General features: G+C 26.6%; 1 protein-coding gene across 2 annotated transcripts; it reads right to left on the bottom strand.

Annotated features, from left to right (window-relative positions):
- Nucleotides 1-1,737: 1,737 nt before the first annotated feature.
- LOC135925288 (ATP synthase subunit gamma, mitochondrial-like) lies at nucleotides 1,738-18,530 on the bottom strand. 2 transcript variants are annotated; one of them, XM_065460531.1, is made up of 7 exons: nucleotides 18,451-18,530; nucleotides 18,372-18,406; nucleotides 18,213-18,329; nucleotides 10,077-10,320; nucleotides 8,782-8,925; nucleotides 5,177-5,397; nucleotides 1,738-1,919 (listed from the first exon to the last, which is right to left on the bottom strand). In XM_065460531.1, the coding sequence occupies exons 1-7, from the start codon at nucleotides 18,471-18,473 to the stop codon at nucleotides 1,819-1,821; spliced, it is 885 nt and encodes a 294-aa protein (XP_065316603.1). In that variant the 5' UTR covers nucleotides 18,474-18,530; the 3' UTR covers nucleotides 1,738-1,818. The 2 variants fall into 2 exon arrangements, with proteins under 2 accessions (XP_065316603.1, XP_065316602.1); XM_065460530.1 differs by having other exon boundaries at nucleotides 18,198-18,329; nucleotides 18,451-18,529.
- Nucleotides 18,531-19,116: the final 586 nt, after the last annotated feature.

Here is a 19,116-nt window from a genome sequence, read left to right as displayed (position 1 = left end):
AAAATCACTATTTTTCAAATATATTTGGTAGCTATCCAAATGAAAAATAAACAAAATTCAAATTTGATAGGTAGTACCTTAAGGTAGTAAGCATCATTAACCTATTTTTCATACAAAAATTACTTGATTCTAAAATAATCTAAATCTTTGTCTTTCCTTATATTAAGAATTTTGATCAAATAGTAAATAGAATTTTATTTAAATTATTGATTTAAATCAAATTAACTTATTATTTGCCAACCCTAATATCTTGGCACATAGTTTATGATGACGCGGAAATTTAAAATGGCTTGGCAATACTGGCAAGCCTTAACTAAAATTTTACTAGGTAAGGAAAGCTGAAGTTTGTTTTTTTTGAAAATTTACATATTTCGTATATCTTAGGATTAAATTTTTTATATACAAGCCTAATAATACTAATTAAATATATTTTATATGAATTAAGGAATATTCAAAACATTATATCGTCGTCTGCAAATTAAATTATTCCATATCTACTTTTTGTTAAAAATGACTTTTTTTTACATATATCATTTTTTTTATTATACTAATTTATATTAAAAAAATTCGAAATATTTATAAAATAAGTTAAATTTAGAGCTAATATAAGGTTATACCATAATATAGAAAATAATAAAAATTAAATTTTTAATTGCTCTGTAAAATTACAAAAAGTGAGGATAGATGATCTAATTCCGAGGCTTCATAAGTAAATCTAAATGACAAAATTGTAAATGCTTAATTTAAGTAATATTATAGTCTCATTTTTTTATTATAATTTACTTTTAATTAGGGACGATAACCCAAACCCTCAATATTTCGCTGAACCCAAAACCTTTTTTAAAATGTAGGGTTCAAAGCTTTATTTTTTAATTTTAATAAATTTATATAATAATTTTAAAAAACATATTTTTTGATCATTTTTGTTATATTTAGTAATTTTTTAAATTGTATTGTAGTATTATAATTATGATGATAAATTATTTTTATGGTGATACTAATTAAAAAAAATTTTTTTTTTTTAAATTATGTTTCTTGTTATATTTTAACTAATTTTAATAAGTCATTATTTTTCTGGTCTCCGAACCCTGAACCCGAACCAGGTTCAGAGATTTTTCACTGAACCCAAACCCGAACCCATTTTTTTAAAAGGAGGGTTCTCGTCCCTGCTTTTAATATTGGTAAAACGATTTTTTTATAAAGTCACGACTTTGAATAATTCTAACATATATAAAATCTAATAAGATCTAGTTTTTGTTTTAAGATTGCCCTTGAATTCTCGTTGTGAGATTAAAATTTATTCCTATCATCCTTAGTATCCCTTCTTTATCCTTAGTCGCCGACTGCTCAACATTAACATAACAGGTCACCTACCTTCGTACCAATAAGTCACAAAAAAAAACCTTTTCCTGTATTCAACAGATTTCCAACTCTAACCCATTCCCAAAATTTCTTATAATACACCATTTCTTTCCAACTAATTCCCATCTGCATATATCCATAATATTCAGTGTAATCAGGAATGTTTCAATCTCTCAAGTTCTTTATATTACGCAGAAGAGACTCGTCATGGAACATTGTACTTATTTGTAAACCCAGCTACTTATTACAGTATAAATATCAGTATTGGCAAAATAAATCCTTTAAAAAAATTTGTGAAATCAATAAATCATTTACTATTTAATTAAATATATTTTTATCAATAAAAAAGATAAATGCATAAAATTATATGATGCGAATATTTTTAAAAAAGTCAACGAAATATAATAATTTTCCACACAAATTTAAATCAATTACAATAACCAATGATTTCATTCTTTAGACTGCAGCAGCCCCAGAGATTATCTCTATCAATTCCCGAGTAATGACAGCTTGTCGTGTCCTGTTGAAGGTCATAGTCAATCTAGATATCATATCACCTTAAAAAAATAGAAATAAATATAGTCAAACTATTATAAGTCGGGGACGGATTGGCCATTAAGCCTATGATGGAAAATGACTGCATATATATTGGAAATAAATTTAAGTTAACAGTCTAAATCCCTTATGCAAATAACCCATAAAACTAAAAAATTGAGTAGTGTATTCTAATCAGATCAAGCGAATTTTGGATTAACAATTCAATTTAAACTATGAAAAGGTTTTATATCACCGATTCCACACAAAATAAAAGAAAAATTAAATAGATGGATCATCTCAAATTTGTAGTAAATATTTTTTGACAAATAATTTACGATACTTTATAATTGTAATTTTTGACATAAAAAGGTTTTTTAGTTAGTATAGCCATTTTCATTCTTTCCTCAATATTATTCCCACCGTTATGATCTTAATTTGATACCACTTATAAAATATTAAATTTAAGTATAATGAGAAGAGCATTTATATGGAACTAAATATTAAAATTAAATAAATTCTTAATCATTATATTTTATTTAAATTTAAAACATGAACTAATCCAATAAAAGATAAAATTATATGTTTTTATTTATAAAATCATTAGTTAAGGTGTTTAAAAAATTTAAAAAGATGGAGGCGCAATCAGGGCAACGCTCCTCTTTATTAAAATTGCTAATTCATATATGTTGAATTCCATGACAATTCAACATGAGTTTCAATCCGCCCACCTCAGATTTATTTAAAACTTTTACTAGTTTGCATATATTTAACAACTAAGAAAAAAATAAAATTTTGTTTTGGCAAAATACGTTTCTTTTAATTATAGATATCAATAATCTAGAGGCATCATTTAAATGTCAAAAACCGAAAGTGATCAAAAAATCAAATCAGTATTTTTTTATCTCTCAAATTTTTATATTTATAACAATAGGATTAATTAATAATGCAAAATTTCAAATCAGACCGAGCTCAGGTTAAAGAGATGTGGCATTTTTTCATTAGTCAATAGTAAAAATTCTTAATAAATCATTAGTTGTAAAATATTTAGGAGCTTTAAAATATTTTATTATTATATAAATTTGAATGAAAGATTGGAAAAAGTGTGGAGGGGGTGGGGGGGTCTATTGTTAATTTATGTAATATATTTACTTCGTTCCCAAAATTCTGATTTTTTTATATAAAGTATAGATTACAATCTATTTAATTTGGATAACCATAGAGTTTGAAACCTAGGAAATAAACTTCCTTAGATGATTAACCAAAATAAATCAATATAATTAACGATAAAATTTGCAATATCTGTCCTAAATACATGCTTCAACCAGTATCACATTTCTTTAAACATTCAATGCTTCTCTTGAACATCTAAATGATTCATTGCCATTGATGGGCGAGACATCAAATATGAAGAAACGAGTAAGGAAAAAAAGATACTCTATTTTTTTTTAAATTGAAAATTGAGGAAAAAAATAGGAAAGATGTTTTGAAAACTTCTTTAGAGAGATAATTATAATATTAACGATGAATTTGAAATAAAGAATTGAAAAAAACACATTCTCGAAATAAAAAACAATTATGAAAGCTTTACCAAATTCGGACTCTAAAAACAATTTTCTGACTGAATTCATGGCTAGGATCGCAAAAAAATTGATTAAGGAAATGGGTGCTTTATGCAATCCAAATATTATAAATTGAGAGTTTTTTAGATTGTATTATAGATGTTATTGGAACTTTTATAATTTCGACAGTCGTACACTACCTGATAAACCCCATTTTATATCAATAAAGCATAAAGGAGAAAAGTGTCAATTGAAGAAAAGCTCATCACTCTTAAAGAATTATATATTTATTATAAAGAAACTCATATTAATATAAAAATAAAATTTAAAAAATTGCATATTTAAGACCAAATTTTTTAATTTAGGAATGGGGATCTAAAAGTCAATAGTCCGGTTTTTTTAAATCAAAATTTTAAAAAAAGTTTTTTTTTCTGATAGTGCAGTAATTACCAAAAGGTTAGCGGAAAGAACTAGCCAAAAGTTATAATCTAAACTATCATAAACGATTTTGTAATCAAAGCGGAATGACATTTCGCAATAGTCCAGGGCAAACATTACTAAATAGTTAGCGGAAAGAGCTAGCCTTCAGCATCCATATGAGAATCAAATATTAAGCATCTTAGATTTATTTAATTTTTGTAGAGCAAATATTGCAATTAATTCGTATATGGATGATGGATATGAAAAAATTATTTCTCCCAATACCAAACCCCATTCAAGGAATACAAGTTTCATACGTTTGTGGGAAAATTAAATTAAAGATAAATAATATTCATATTGTGAAAATTATTCAATTTACAATATATAAATGTTAAATTTTTTATAAATTAAATTTTATAAAATTATACCATAAATTGATTTCTATTTTATAGTTATTTTTATGAGAGATATATTTATTTCATCAAATAAATTAATCAACGCCCCCCCCCCAAAAACCTCCCCAGAGATCTTAAAAAACTTTCTTAAATATACATGATTTATATTACAATTATTGATTAATATAAAATATTTATACAGAATATTTGCAATAGAATAATGATTAAAATGCCATATCCTAAACTTGAGCTCGGCCTAACTTGAATATTCATTTACTAATTTACCAAATATCCATATATAAAAAAATCCGATTTGATTTTATGATCATTTTCGCTTTTTTATATCTGGTTTTTGACATTTAAAATTTAATACTATATAACTTTAAATGCTACGGGTTTTACAAAATAATTTAAATGGCGCTTTTAGCTTAATTATAACTAAAGATATCTAAAATTAAAGGGAGTCCATTTTTCCCCAGATGCCCCATTTTTTCAACCGCCCCTGTGTGGAGTTGGAGACTAAAAAATCTGAATAGGTCGGGTTAAAATGGTGTTTTTTTGTTAATTTGTCGTGGAATTCACCATTAATATCCATCTTTTTGCCCATTAGGGTTAATCGGGATATAAAACATAAGTGTGGGATGGCGGACAGTAAAAAACAAGTACAATTTAACAAAAGGAGGAAATTATAAAATGATTTTAATAATGAAAAATTTGCAATATATTATGGTTTTTTTCCCCATCGCTAGTTAAAACGCTTTCCCAAAATATTCAATTTCCTAAATAGAATAATATCAAGATCAACAATTTAATAATCGAGCTCTCCCTAGATTTCTCACTCTTTCCTTTGACTTCCCTTTTAATTTTTTGCATTCTTTTTCCTCCTACAATACATATTATTACCCGCATTTTTGGAAGCGTTATCCATAGCCGTCATCCTACTGCTCTGCTCACTAACAGCGTTTTCCTTCATAGCATAATAGAGGCAGCTAGCTAACTGGGCTTGTTGGTGGTCTTTGAGGGTTAGGCCATCTAAATCATCGTAGGAGTGAATTATGGGGCTGTTGGCAACGGCATCTACGCTCAATAAATTGGTTTTGGTAGATTTGTAGGAAACAACTGATCTAAAATTAAATAAAGAGATTGTTGTGAACAACGATTTTCGATGGTTGTCTTATAAAAAATATGATTCAAAAATCTGTCATCTCATTAAATAGTGATGAGCTTGATCGTATTTCACATACAAAACAACTCTATAAATTTATTTTCTATTTTCTTGCATGGCTTTCCAATATTTAAAAATAAAAATATATAATAAATTAAAAAACTTTAATGATAAAAGTATGTTTTTTTTTATCCAAAAATAAAAAGAGGTCCAAAACATTTTTTCTAGACAATTTTGAAAGTTTCAAAAATTTTAGTTACGATTTTATTAAAGTTTTAAACTTGCTAATAATTTGGGAAGAGATTGTTTTCTGTATATTTATTCATTAACTTGATAATAGCATATGAGAAGTGGGTGAAAGTATATCATATAATTTACATCATCAAAGTCTCAAAAAATGATTATAAAAAATGAATGTCCTATTACAAAAAAATTAGCTATATATTTGTTAATTGATACTAATCAATCATCAAGTTAAGCAAAACAAAAATAAAATGCTCTTCGTTTAAAATTAAATTTAACTCAAGTTATAAACAAAACTAAAATAATTTAAATCATACGTAAGGCATAAAACTAAAATATATTTATATAAAACACAATACATATTTTTGCTTTAATAAACTATAATCTAAAGATATTCTCTAACTTTTTTTTGGTAAATTTTTATTTAAACAATATTGATATTGGTATAATTTTTTTAAAAAATGATAAAACTGATAAAGTTTTTAAAAAATATATGTAGACTGTGAAAAATTGCCGTTAGTTGACATGACTATTGGCTGAAATTGTTATTCTCCGTTTTTCAAAAAAATCTTAGATAAATATGAAATACTACTAGCCATTTTGGAAATAGAAATATCATCTATCATACCCAATGGACGCCTTTTACTCAATTTTGGAAGTATAATTATTTAAAAAATAGCTTGCCAGAGTTATTTATCTAGGCGAATTATTATTAAAAGTGGGAAAGAGGAAAATATAAATATCAAATAGTGAAAGTTGATCTGCATACAATCGAAGAAGACTAAAACCTGGTTGATATTTATTGAATGCAACAATTATGGTATTTAAAAAAGATAAGTATATTTAATTTTATAAATATTTGTATGGGAAAATGCCTTTAATGCATTTACGGTTTTATTCGCAAAACAATAGTTAGTACATAGTATTGAATATGTCAATCAAACATTAAATACAGTGTTGACAAGATTTGATGGAAATTTCCATATTTTTTAATTTATTTGAAAATAAAATTATGACTTGCAAAAAATTGTTAAAATAACATATTTATATATTCTGATCTTATCTTATCTAGCACGTTGGTCATAGACCTGCCCAAAATGAGCGAACGTGAATTTTATGAAGGCCCACCCTTCATAAAATTGTGTCGATTTTTTTTCTCAAGGATACCAACAAACCTTGTACCCAGTTGTAGTTTAACTAAATAAGTGGAACTTACCCTTTCCGATATTGTAATAGTAATTTAATAAATATTATTATAAAGAAATATAAATCTTATCTGTTTTAGTCTTGAATAACCATATTAAAGAGTGAGTTAAAAATATTTGAATCCATAGACATCAAAATTCCATTTCATTTGTTAAGTCATATTCTTCCAAAAATTACATGTTAAATAATTTTATTTACAAACAAATTAAAAAATATGGAAATGTTTTCCATTAAATCTGAACAAAACTTTATATCCCCATAATTAATTACAAATAATTTTTAAAGATTTTAAAATTATAATTCTTCAATCAGGCGTTTGGTCGGATGACGCAGGCGCTATGATAGATTCCAGAAAGGTAAGAATATATTATTGAGGTTCGGCCTTTGCCGAATATGTTCAGTCAGTGATCTTTCCATTTCGACAGTTGATTATATCTCATTCGGGTACTATGTAACCCTCTCCTGTTTCCTTTTCTGGACCTACAATTTCCCCCCACCCTTCATCGTAATTGGTGGTCAGCATGTTTCCATATGATTCTAGACCAAAATTCTGCCTCGTAAGAATAAAATTCATTCATCTTTACAATGAACCCTTCTCTTTATCTAGGATTTCTGCCATTTCTTATCCAAATCGGTAGTCCTATTTGGAATTCGCGTTGCCTTGTATTTCTATAACGGTACTCTCGCCTTTTCTTGTACACTCTTCTATCTCTTTTATTAGGTTTATAACATTCTAAACTAATCTAAATTATAAATTCCTTCCTAACCTGGCAAGATTACTTATAATACTTTTTTTGGCTCATTTATGGTCTCTCTTGATAAGTAATATTTTCTTTTAGCGTGAGTTCAGCATGCCCTTAGATTTTGGATGGTTGGCATTACATGGTCAGTTCAATATTTTCTTGTTTGCAGAAATTAATAAAATCCAAATCAATTGTATGTCATAAACCAGCTTTCTAGGAGTTCCAAATCCTGCAAACAAACTATTTAAAATTTTAATTAAATATTCAGCTGTCGTTGATTTAAACAACCCAACTTCTATTCATTTGGAAAATGAATCCACCCCTACTAACCAATAAAATGAATTAACAGGTCCTACAAAAATGATAGGTATCCACTTGTAAGAATTTTCTGGAATATCCCTAAGAGTGTAGCTGCATTTCTCCAATCCCTGATTGAGTTGTTTGACATCCTAGACACTGATTAACATAGTTCTCCTCATCGCAGTATCAATTTGGCAAAACCCGGAGTATTGACTTAATGTTCTTCAATCCTGGGTGACCCCTATGGTATTTCAAAAATTATATCCGTAAGGAATGTCTAATAACTATTATACTATCCCATTTTAAGTAAACGCCATACCACCCAAGATCTAACCGTTATCTAAGGATAATTCATTCTGCCTTCTTGCAAAAAGTTGTAGCGAATTATTTTCAAATCCCATCCTCATAACCAATAATGCATTTAAGGGTTTATTCACAAAACATGTTAGTACATTTCAATCACTCAAAAACATATATAACAGGCATTTATATGACCGTATAAGAACTTTAAGAATGTGTTAATTCATTAAAATTCGATTAAATGCTTATAATAAATGGCAATATAGAAATAAAAATGTTTTAATCCCCTTTTTAAATTATTATGCAGCCATGTCGAGTTCCCATTTTGAAAAAATTAATTTAATAAACATGATTTTACAGGCCATACATGATGATTATACATAATATGACATAATGAATTAGAACTAGGTAAGTATATACTCTTTTTTTTAAAAAAAAACTTTCTCTTAACATATTTACATATTTTTCTTACCTATTATTCCCTTCAAAATTTCATAATAATTTAAATGTTTTTTAAGAAATAAAAATATTTCACACTAAATCAAGCTTACTTGAACACATTATAGTACATGTTGCAAGTGTCGAATTCATATCCGGATTCCAATAAATTTTGAACTATAAAAGATGCGTCAGCAAATGTGGCAGAGGTTTTCCCAACATTGCTAAAGGTTAGCAGAATGTGTTTGGCGAACAATCTTTATAAAAAAAATTAAAAAAATTTTTTACAAATTTTTTAAAAATCAAAAGGACTGTCTAATTTGAATCAATATATATAAGCTATAATTTAAGCTAATGAGCACTTTTACTACTAACATTTGATTTTATAGGGAGATTTTTAATATTTTGACTTTAAAAAATATCGACGTCCAAGAACGAAATGAACAGTTAATCCTAAACGAATAGTAATGACCTGATACCGGTTGCACAGTAAAACTTATTTTATAAATTAAATTATTTTAATTTTAGGATTAAGACATTTTTTAAAAAATAGTTTTCACGCTGTAAATGATATCTTGAACATCGTTTTTCTTAAAACCAAGTCAAAATTACTAATTTGAACTTCATCTTATAATTAATTTTTTTATCAAATTGAGAATCTTAGGATTTTGTTTCTTCTATTTCTCTACTTTTTCCTCCAAAGGTTCCTATCTACTTCAAAATTTTAAATTTTAAAAAGATCATCTTCATTGAAACCACTAAATATTAAAATTAAATATATTTTTAAACATTTTTATTTACTACACAGATTATGTATTAGTTATATTTGAAACAGGATAAATATTAAAATTAAATATATTTTTAAACATTTTTATTTACTACACAGATTATATATTAGTTATATTTGAAACAGGAATTAAATTCATATGGCCTTTATTATTTTTTTAATTTATCAATGTTAAAAAAATAAAAAGGATAAAAATTTTTGTTTTTCAGAGGCATGGGCCTAAAAAAAAATTTTTATACCCGGGCCGGGCCGTATATTTAAATCATATTTTAAATTGCCATTATTACAAAAATTAAAAATAAAGAATATATTTTTAAAAAATATGGGCCGGACTGTGCAAATGATACCTGTGCGGGTCTCTGATGTTTTTAAGGCTATAAAATTATGAATCTAGATGATTAGAAGTAAAACTAAATAAATAAGATATCAATCCATGTTCTATTTAATATTCTTTTTTTAAATTAGTACGCCTCCTGATATGGCTAAGAGTATATGGTATCCATATGATTTTAAAAATATTTTTGGAAATTTTAAAAAATAAACTTTTACGTTATAACAAAAATAAAAAAATTATCAGCAGCTTTCTTTCGCGCCAGAAAGGGTTAAATAAAAACCTTTAACCTTTGCAATATGCCCTTGGCTTTATCTCCCACTATAACTAGCTTTGTTTCGGTATCGGGAGATTTTTTTTCGATTTCCTCGTATAAATCATGACGGATCATTTTGCAAATGGAGGAATGAACAGCCCCACATAGGCCTCTATCGGAAGAGAGGGCGATTATCAAATGCTTTTTGCCCGTGGGGAGGCTTGATACGGTTTCAGTTGATTTCTTGGCCGAGTCACCTTGCATACTTTCGTAAAAGGCTTTGAGTTATAATAAACAAAATAAATAAATAATACAATTTAAAGATTTAACGGTAGATTCTTTCGATTTCCGTAAAAGTACTGATGAAAGCAATTCAAGAAGAGTATTATTCCTGACAATTTATTATAGATTAGAGAAATAAAATTTTAAACCAAAAATTTCAAAAAAGTTTTAAAAAAATTTTGTGGTTATTTTTGGTTACCAAGTTATTTGCTCTTAAGAAGATTAACTATTAAGACGATTTCAAAATCATCTACATCATACGCATATTATTTTGAACCCCTCATCTAAAAAAATATGCCACATACCTTAATAAATATTTTCCTTGAAGTGATAAGAGATAACTATGATACAGGGTCATTATTTTAAATCACACACCTTACAACCCACACATTTCGATTTTAGTAAAAAAATTGTAGGTTTAGTTAAGTCAAAAACGAAATGTTAGCTCTAGCTTTTATATATCCTGTTTTCTTGCTAATCACATTATTTGTTATATATATATATCTTAATAAATGTGTAAATTAAATATATTATTCATTATGTTAAGAAAGGCTAGTTAAGGTGGGGTGAAAAATTAAAATTTCCTCATGATGGCCATCTTATGGCCAGGCCTGTTGAAAATTTTACATTGCTTTTTTAAGGACTTATTGTTCTTCGATTCTTTTTAATTTTTTTCTATCTTTTGCTTCAGTGGCGTACCACCTCCCCCCCCCCCTATTAATCCCTTGGAAAATATGATTAGGTAAAATTTTCGTTTTCATACTGCTTTAATATTGATATCTAAGAAAATTTGCTCCCATTTCTATTAAATTGTTAAACCCCCACCTATATTTCCTAATTCTCTATAAATTATCTCTGAAATTTATTCTTCTAATTAAAAAAAGTGTGCGATAATTCCTAAAATTCTCTGAAACAATGCTAATTTTAAAAAGATTAAAAAACAGGACGGTTCCAAGAAAGCTATAATTCTTATAGGATAGGCGTTTACTTTATCTATTTTCAATTGTAACATCCTTCAATATTAGCGCTAGAGAGTAAAAATAATCGTTTCAATTTCATCTCCATCCATAATCTATTCGACTACCTTTTTATACGACCAATATTAAATTAATAAAGGTATCAAAGGTACAACCAGGGACATCGAGTCTCAGAATTTAAATTATGCGAAAAAGTAGATTTTTTTATAATTAATTGTTATATAGAGAAAATTGGTGTAATTGGAGATTTAGGTATTCAACACATCCTTTATCAAATCAATTTAAATATGTTTTAATAAATCAATTAGTAAATGATTAATCATTTTTCCGCAAAGTAATTTAAACTAGTGATCTGCATCGGGCGTAATTTTTCTAGCCCAGCCCGAAATTTCTTTAAAAAAGTTTTGCCGGACCGGCCCGAAATTTATTTATAAAAATTTGCAGGCCCGACCCTAACCTGAAATTTTTTTAAAAATTTACCGACCCGGCCCGGCTTGAATTTATTTAAATATAGAAATTAATTTTTATAATTACTCAAAATAAAAGAGATATGTTATATGTCGTTTCGTTTCAATAAATAAAATCAAATATTTTTATTTTACATAAAAAATTGATAAATTTAGATATATTTAAAAATAATTCCATGGTCCGACCCGACCCGGTAGAATTTTTTTTAAAAATATTAGGCCCGGCCCGAACCCGATTATTTTAAATATAATTCGGGCCGGGCCGAACTCGGGTCGTGTACGGGCCGGGCCTAAACGATGATATAAACTGAATTTTAGTTAAGCAAAAACTAAATATAAATATAAATCGTGTCAATATTTTTGTTTGGCGTAAGACATTAAAACTAAAATAAATATCATTAAAATGAAACTTAAAATAAATATATATAACATTCACTCCTTTGTTTTATTCAAGTAGGTAGGAGGTTTGCTAAATTCAGTTTTCGATTGTTGTCCTGTTTACCCATCTTGTTGTTTATCGCCATCATCATCTCGTTTAATTGTTTTCGTTATCATTTGATCATGGTAATAGTTATCATTATTATTTTAAATTTATATCGTGTAGAATAATTGGAATAAGAATAAATTGGAATAATTGATATGGTATGATAAGATATAAATAACGGTATTAGGAATAAAATTAAGAACATAGAATAATATCCACAACTATGATAAATCATAATTCATTGTTATAGATCAAACTAACATTAAATTTTCTTTTTAAAATGTTTTAATAGTTTTTGCACTATTAATGAAATGTATTATTTATTACGTATTTTTCTAAATATTTTTATTTGCTGTAACATTCATTATTATTAACCAATACCTTTGATAGAATGGACCTGCGTAGTCGATATGTATTCTCGAAATGTTGTGACGTTGGACCCATAAATGCTGTATGGCTTTCGGATTATCTGCCCAGATGCTGCATAATTCGCAATTTTTGACATTCATTCTGCGTTCATTCCAGGCCACCATATCTAATCCTTTACCAGTGCTTTAGCTTTACATGCTCCCAAATGTCCAGCATGTAAATCTTGTAGTATTGTTTTTTTTAGGTTTTTTGGAATAGCTATTTGATTTGATTTGAAAAGGCAATCTTTGACTATACCTGATTCATTTTCTATTTTTTCGAATTCTTTAAATATGAGTTCAATTTTTTATTATGTCGCCTCTCCTTGTATTGTCCATGACTTCCGAAATATGTTTATCACGCGAAGTTTCTGCTGCCATTTTCTCATATTTCAATAGTTGCAATGGTTTATCATTATAGTTATTATCAACGTTCCTTACTACTTTCTGTAAAATACCATTAAACGCATTATGCCATTCCCTATCAAGCAATGCGATTTTTGTAATCTCCACAATGTAGGCTTCCAAGTTTTTTATTGTGCTTTCATAGTTTACGTTAATGTGTGAAATGCCAAGAACCTTTATCAAGTTCAGAACAACATGTTAATTTGATGTATTATTTCTTTATGCTTGTGCTAGTATCTACTTGCACTGTCGTAGCTAAATTAAGTTTAAGTGCCATTTTGTATACTCTATTCTCCTTGTAATTAAGATCTTCTTCCAAGCTATTTATACTTCTGTTTAGCAAATCGTAATCTTTTTATGTCGTCACTTTTGTCACTTTCTAATTCTGGTTTATCTTGCTATCATTTTGTGTATAATTCCTGTTATTTTAATTAGTAAATTTATTGTAGTATTGTTGATTCATGTTTTGTCTATATTGTAAGTTGTTTTGATTTCTATATGTAATATTATTATTATAAACAATTCCCTCCTTTACCAGCAAATTGTTTGAGAAATTTTGTATGACCATAGCATATAGCATGTTTTAACGTCAGCAATGGGGTGGAAAGGATGGTTAGAACGTTCAAGTTGAGTATGAAACGTAACATGAAAAAAAAGAATACAAAGGTAGATATAGCGTTAGAGAAGTTTTTATTTATAAACAGAAAAATACCTAATATAATCACGGGCATCCCGCCTAGTAAATTGATATTCACTTATGCGACTAGGACTAAATGGGTTTTTTTGACGCTTATACTTATTAATGATAATGATAATAAAGTCAACACCACGATTTCTCCAAATAAGACCATTAACTTTGGGGGAGAAATATGGTAAAAAGTTAATGGTCCTTTAAATGAAGACCACATAAGACGGCATCTGTATCAAATAAAGAAAAGGTCAGCTTTAAAAACACGAGCAACGTCAATGTTGAACAGGAAGACTTATATACTAAAATTTTCTTCAAAGGGGGAAAAGCCAGTGTGACTACGCCGACACCGAGACCGGTGAGAACAGTAAACAAACCTAAACGGTTCAAAGATTACATCATGTTTGTAGACGAGACATTGAAAAATTTTCAGTATATAAAGTATTTAAAAAAATACTACATTTCATTAAAAGTGCATAAACTAAACAATTTTTTTATAAAAATAAGTTTAAAGTTTGATCTATAACAATGAATTATGATTTTTCACACTTCAAATACTGTGGATATTATTCTATATTCTTAATTTTATTCCTAATACCTTATCATATCAATTATTCCAATTTATTCTTGTTGCAATTATTCTACTCGCTAGTGTTGTTAAACGACTCTATTTGGACCCCTTTTTAAAAATGGCTAACTCAATATTTTAACCAGAAAATATTGACTAAGCCTTGAGATTTGACTATAATATTTTTCTGAATAAAATATTGAGTTAGCCGTTTTTAAAAATCGGCTTAAATCGAAATTTAAAATAATAAAGATAAGTATTTCCATAATCAAATGATAACGAAAACAATCAAACGAGATTATGATGACAAGTTGATGATGGCGATAAACAACAAGATGGACAACAATCGAAAAGCTTAACTTAGAAGACCTCCACTTGAATAGAACAAAGGAGGGAATGTTATATATATTTATTTTAAGTTTTATTTTATAATATTAATTTAGTTTTAAAGTTTGTCTTACGGTAAACAAAAATATCTTCGATTTATATTTATATTTAATTTTTGAAAATTCAGTTTATATCATCGTTTAAACTACTTTGCGATACTTAAAATGATTGATTATTTACTTATTGATATATTAAACATATTTAAATTATTGACAAAAGGAGATATATAAAGATAGTCATCTATTGTTTATAAAAAAATTATATATATATTTTGAAATAATTAATAAAGGATGTGATAAATACATCATATTAATATTCCTTTAATGCTTCCAGATTTCGTTCTATCTTGAATCTTGATATGTTATAGTAATTTTAGATTTTGCTAATAATTTTTTTAAAATACTACTTGCTAGACGAATTGAAATATAAGCAAAAATTTTAATAATCAAAGATATTTTGAATAATAATAGGAAGCTTTAATGTATTAACATGTAATCAATTTTTGAATCGCAGTTAAAAATCCGATAATTAGCTTAACGAGTTTCGTTATTTTTATTTCACTTATACCATGTTTTTATTTATTGACTTGTAAAAAAACTGATCGATAAATTAGTAATTACTAATCAAGTATCATATATTAGCTCACATATTAAGTACTTCTATAATATTCCTACGCATGATGGCAATTTATTTTTACTTACTTAAACTATATATCAAACAGGTTGAAGAACCAAAATTTACGAAATATCAGAGCTGTTAAAGTATCTAGATAAAAATGTGGTATCAGTCATGTAGTTAGATACAATTCAAAGTATCGATATCTATATTCTATTTTAGAAATATCTGCATCTGAAATTAGAATACTTGAATGCAAAATTTATGTCATTTTATATGAGCATATATATAATTTAAAAAATATATATAAAAATAGTAAGACTAATATAATAAAAAAAATATATAAATTCACTAAATATTATGTCCAAGTTTATTAATAAATCAGACAAATCTTGATATTATAATCCAACTTAAGGAATCTGCGATTTTTATTTTCAATGGAATTGGTTAATTTTATTTTTAAATCATCAGTAAATTTAGACATTGTTTTACCATGGCCAATTTATAAAGCATATTTTAAAATATAATCTCAAAATAAAGCAAATGGATCTCTGATAATAAAATGTTCGCCTTGTCTACCAAAAAACACTCAAATTTCAGTTTGAATTACCTAAACTTGCAACATTGTAAAACTCTTAAGGGTATAAAATAAATACCAATTAAATATTTACAATTGTGATTTTTATTTTGAGAAAACATAAATTTTTTTAAAATGTAAATATAAAAAGGAAAGAATAAAATAAAATAAAATCTAATACAGAAAATATTGGACTAGGTTCCTCATCAACCACTGATATTTTTGTCAAGAAATCTCATAATATAAACCAAACCATTTTATTTAATTTAATAACTACTTTATTATAAATGACATTCAGCCATTCTCAATTGTTGGAAATTCTTCTTTTATAAATATGGTCACAACATTAGCTCCTCGAAAAAAATATAATTTACTGACAAACAGTGGTTGAATTTCTCAAAGATGGGGAAAAGAAAAAAAATTATAAAAAATCTTAGAGGTTGCTAAAATGCCTATCGCCAATAATATATAGCATTTTAAATTTGTATAATAATTAAAAACAAATTATTTAGCGGTTTTAAAAATGTTAATTTTCAGGTTATACATAGGAGTCATTTCACATTACATAGACCCTACAAGTTTGGAAAGAAAAAATGTAGCATTGGCCTGTAAAAAAATGGCTGGTAGCCATACAAATGATGAAATATCAAGGTCTTTATAAGATATAGCAATGAATTATTGCATAAATAAAAATTCAAAATTTTGTAAAAGCAATTAGGTATTATATTAGATGATAAATATAAATTGTATTGCTAAAAAATATTCAAGAATAAATTCACATTCATTAGACATAAATCTGGGGAATGTTTGATCATGTAACTCGTGTAATTTGTATGATTTAAATTTCTGACATCAATTGCTATGGATTAAATGTCGAGTTCCATTGGGTCATATCAAGACATATAAAAAAAAGACCTATATTTTGTAAAATAATTTCAGAAGAAATTGTAGATTTGCTTTGTCTAATCCAAAATATTTTAACATTTGCTTAAAGTTGTGCAATATACCTAATGAATAAAATATCATAATTAAGTTTAACCTTCTGATATTTTTTTTACACTGGGTGGTTATATTAACGTAAACAGTGGCAACAACATTCAATGTATGACTAGCACAACATTGATGATTTGGTACATTATATCATTCTGATATTACAAAATCTTAAGCAGGAGTATATAGATTTGTATTTGTACAACAGGTTCTTCATCTTCCAGATCATCTATTCCACTAGTATTTTGGCTTGAAAATTCTCTAATAAATAAGTAATCATATATTATGTTTATACTCATAAAAAATATAATATCCAAATGCTTTTATAAAATTTTGGCATTAATTGTAATGGTCTTTGAAATTTTATTTTGTATGCAATAATCCTTTGTTATATCTTGTAAAGATCTTTAATTTTATCTCAGACATTCTTTTACAGGTTTTTCAAACTTGTTGGGTTTATGTAGTGTACAGTGACACTTCTATGTGTGAACTAAAAAAAATAATATTTCTTCTTAAATAATTTGGACATTTATTATACTAATTAAAATGTTATCTATACTGGTGATAGCCATTCCAACAATGCTGTGCATATTAGCGCTGATCTATAAGTCATTTTATGATTTCTTTCTTTTCTTTTTCCCATCTTTGGGAAATCTATCAACCACTGTCTATTGACAAATTATATTTTTTTGATGAGCTACTTTTGATCATTTTTATAAAAGAAGAATTTTCAAAAACTGAGAATGGCTGAATGTATTCTATAATAAAAGTAGTTATTAATCATCTAAAATGGTTTCCAATTGTCCAGCTAACATTAAGGAGATAATATAGATATTACATAATTCATAAATCAAAATAAAATTACTCACAAGAAAATCAATAATATCTAATGATAATCTTTTATATGAGGGGCCTTGCCAAATAAGTTTGAGCAAGTAGTCCATAATAATTCATAACCATACACCTCCCTCAGAAAAAAATTGGTTATGTCACAGGTTTGTTTACTATTAAAATGATATTTTAGACAATATTCCTTTTTAAAAGAAACAATCTAGCTTTTTTACAGAAATGAAAATAAATATTTTTAAATCTTATCTATAATATATTAATTATATAATCAAATTGTAAATAAAAATTGCAGGTAATGCTTGTTATTATTTATCAATGTATTAAAGGTTTAATATATGCTAATGGTTTTCGTAGGATATGATTACTATATTATAGTCCAAAATAGATAACTAATAATTATAAATTAATGGATGAATTTAGAGGAAAATAATTTATAAATATTTATTATATATTTTAAACCCAAGGCTCCTATACCATATGGCTTTGCAGGTTTGAGCTCCCTTTCAGCACGAGTATATTTAGCAGCAGACACCATTTTCATAGATTTTGTTATTTTTTGAATGTTTTTAACAGACTTTAAACGCATGGAAACTATTTATTTTTAAATATATAATATCATAAAAAATAAATTACTAGTTTTAAGTGTGGCCATGCCTCTGACTTGAGTTCTAAAGATTTTATTATATGATAACATTATAAAATATATAATTACATTAAAAATGTGTTCATGAACATATTGAATCGAGTATACTATACGTAAAATAAAAATGTGTTGACATGACAGTTTGGGTTGCAGCTGATATTCATTTTATCACTTGTCAAAACTGGGAAAATATCTTAGAGGGTTTGATTGGAAACCAGGGGACTCACAGACAGCCTCTATTCGATTTTCATCCTTAGGCTACTTGAGTATCAATAGACTAAAAAAGTACAAATATTATAGTGCGAAAACATGAAATTTAAATATGAATATTAAAATATTATTTACTCACTTAATTCTATATATTTTAACTTTATCCAAATTAGAATTGAACAATAATTAACCCATATAAAATTAGAATACAGACACAATTACAAAAAATTATAAGAAAAAGTATACCGTATATGTAATTTGGAATTCGAATTCTAAATTATACAAAAGAAAACATAAAGATCTAAAATCTAGAATTTTCTATATTAGAATTTTAAATCGAATTTTTTTTCGAAGTTTCATACATGGATTAATTTTTATATTGGAAACCAAAATAGCGTGTCATAAGTTAAAATTGTGTTAACGACTTCAAGATGCAGCTTCTATTTTGAATGTATTATACATCTATAGCTAGGTAAATCCAAAAACAAATTAAATGGTTCATTATTTATTTTTTAATTGAATGAT

The sequence above is a fragment of the Gordionus sp. m RMFG-2023 genome, chromosome 2 (assembly GCF_954871325.1).
Source record: "Gordionus sp. m RMFG-2023 chromosome 2, tfGorSpeb1-WG-v2, whole genome shotgun sequence".
Lineage (NCBI taxonomy): Eukaryota > Metazoa > Nematomorpha > Gordioida > Chordodea > Parachordodidae > Gordionus > Gordionus sp. m RMFG-2023.
The sequence above is the reverse complement of the archived record's forward strand: the minus strand, read 5'-3'. Positions and strand labels throughout refer to the sequence as shown.

Coding starts and splice junctions, on each gene's coding strand:
- LOC135925288 (XM_065460530.1), bottom strand. CDS start 18,473: ATGTTCATGAACACATTTTTAAT. Junction 18,330..18,371: donor CATGGCCACACTTAAAACTA/GTAATTTATTTT, acceptor AAAAATAAATAG/TTTCCATGCGTTTAAAGTCT. Junction 1,920..5,176: donor TAACGCTTCCAAAAATGCGG/GTAATAATATGT, acceptor TATTTTTTTAAG/GTGATATGATATCTAGATTG.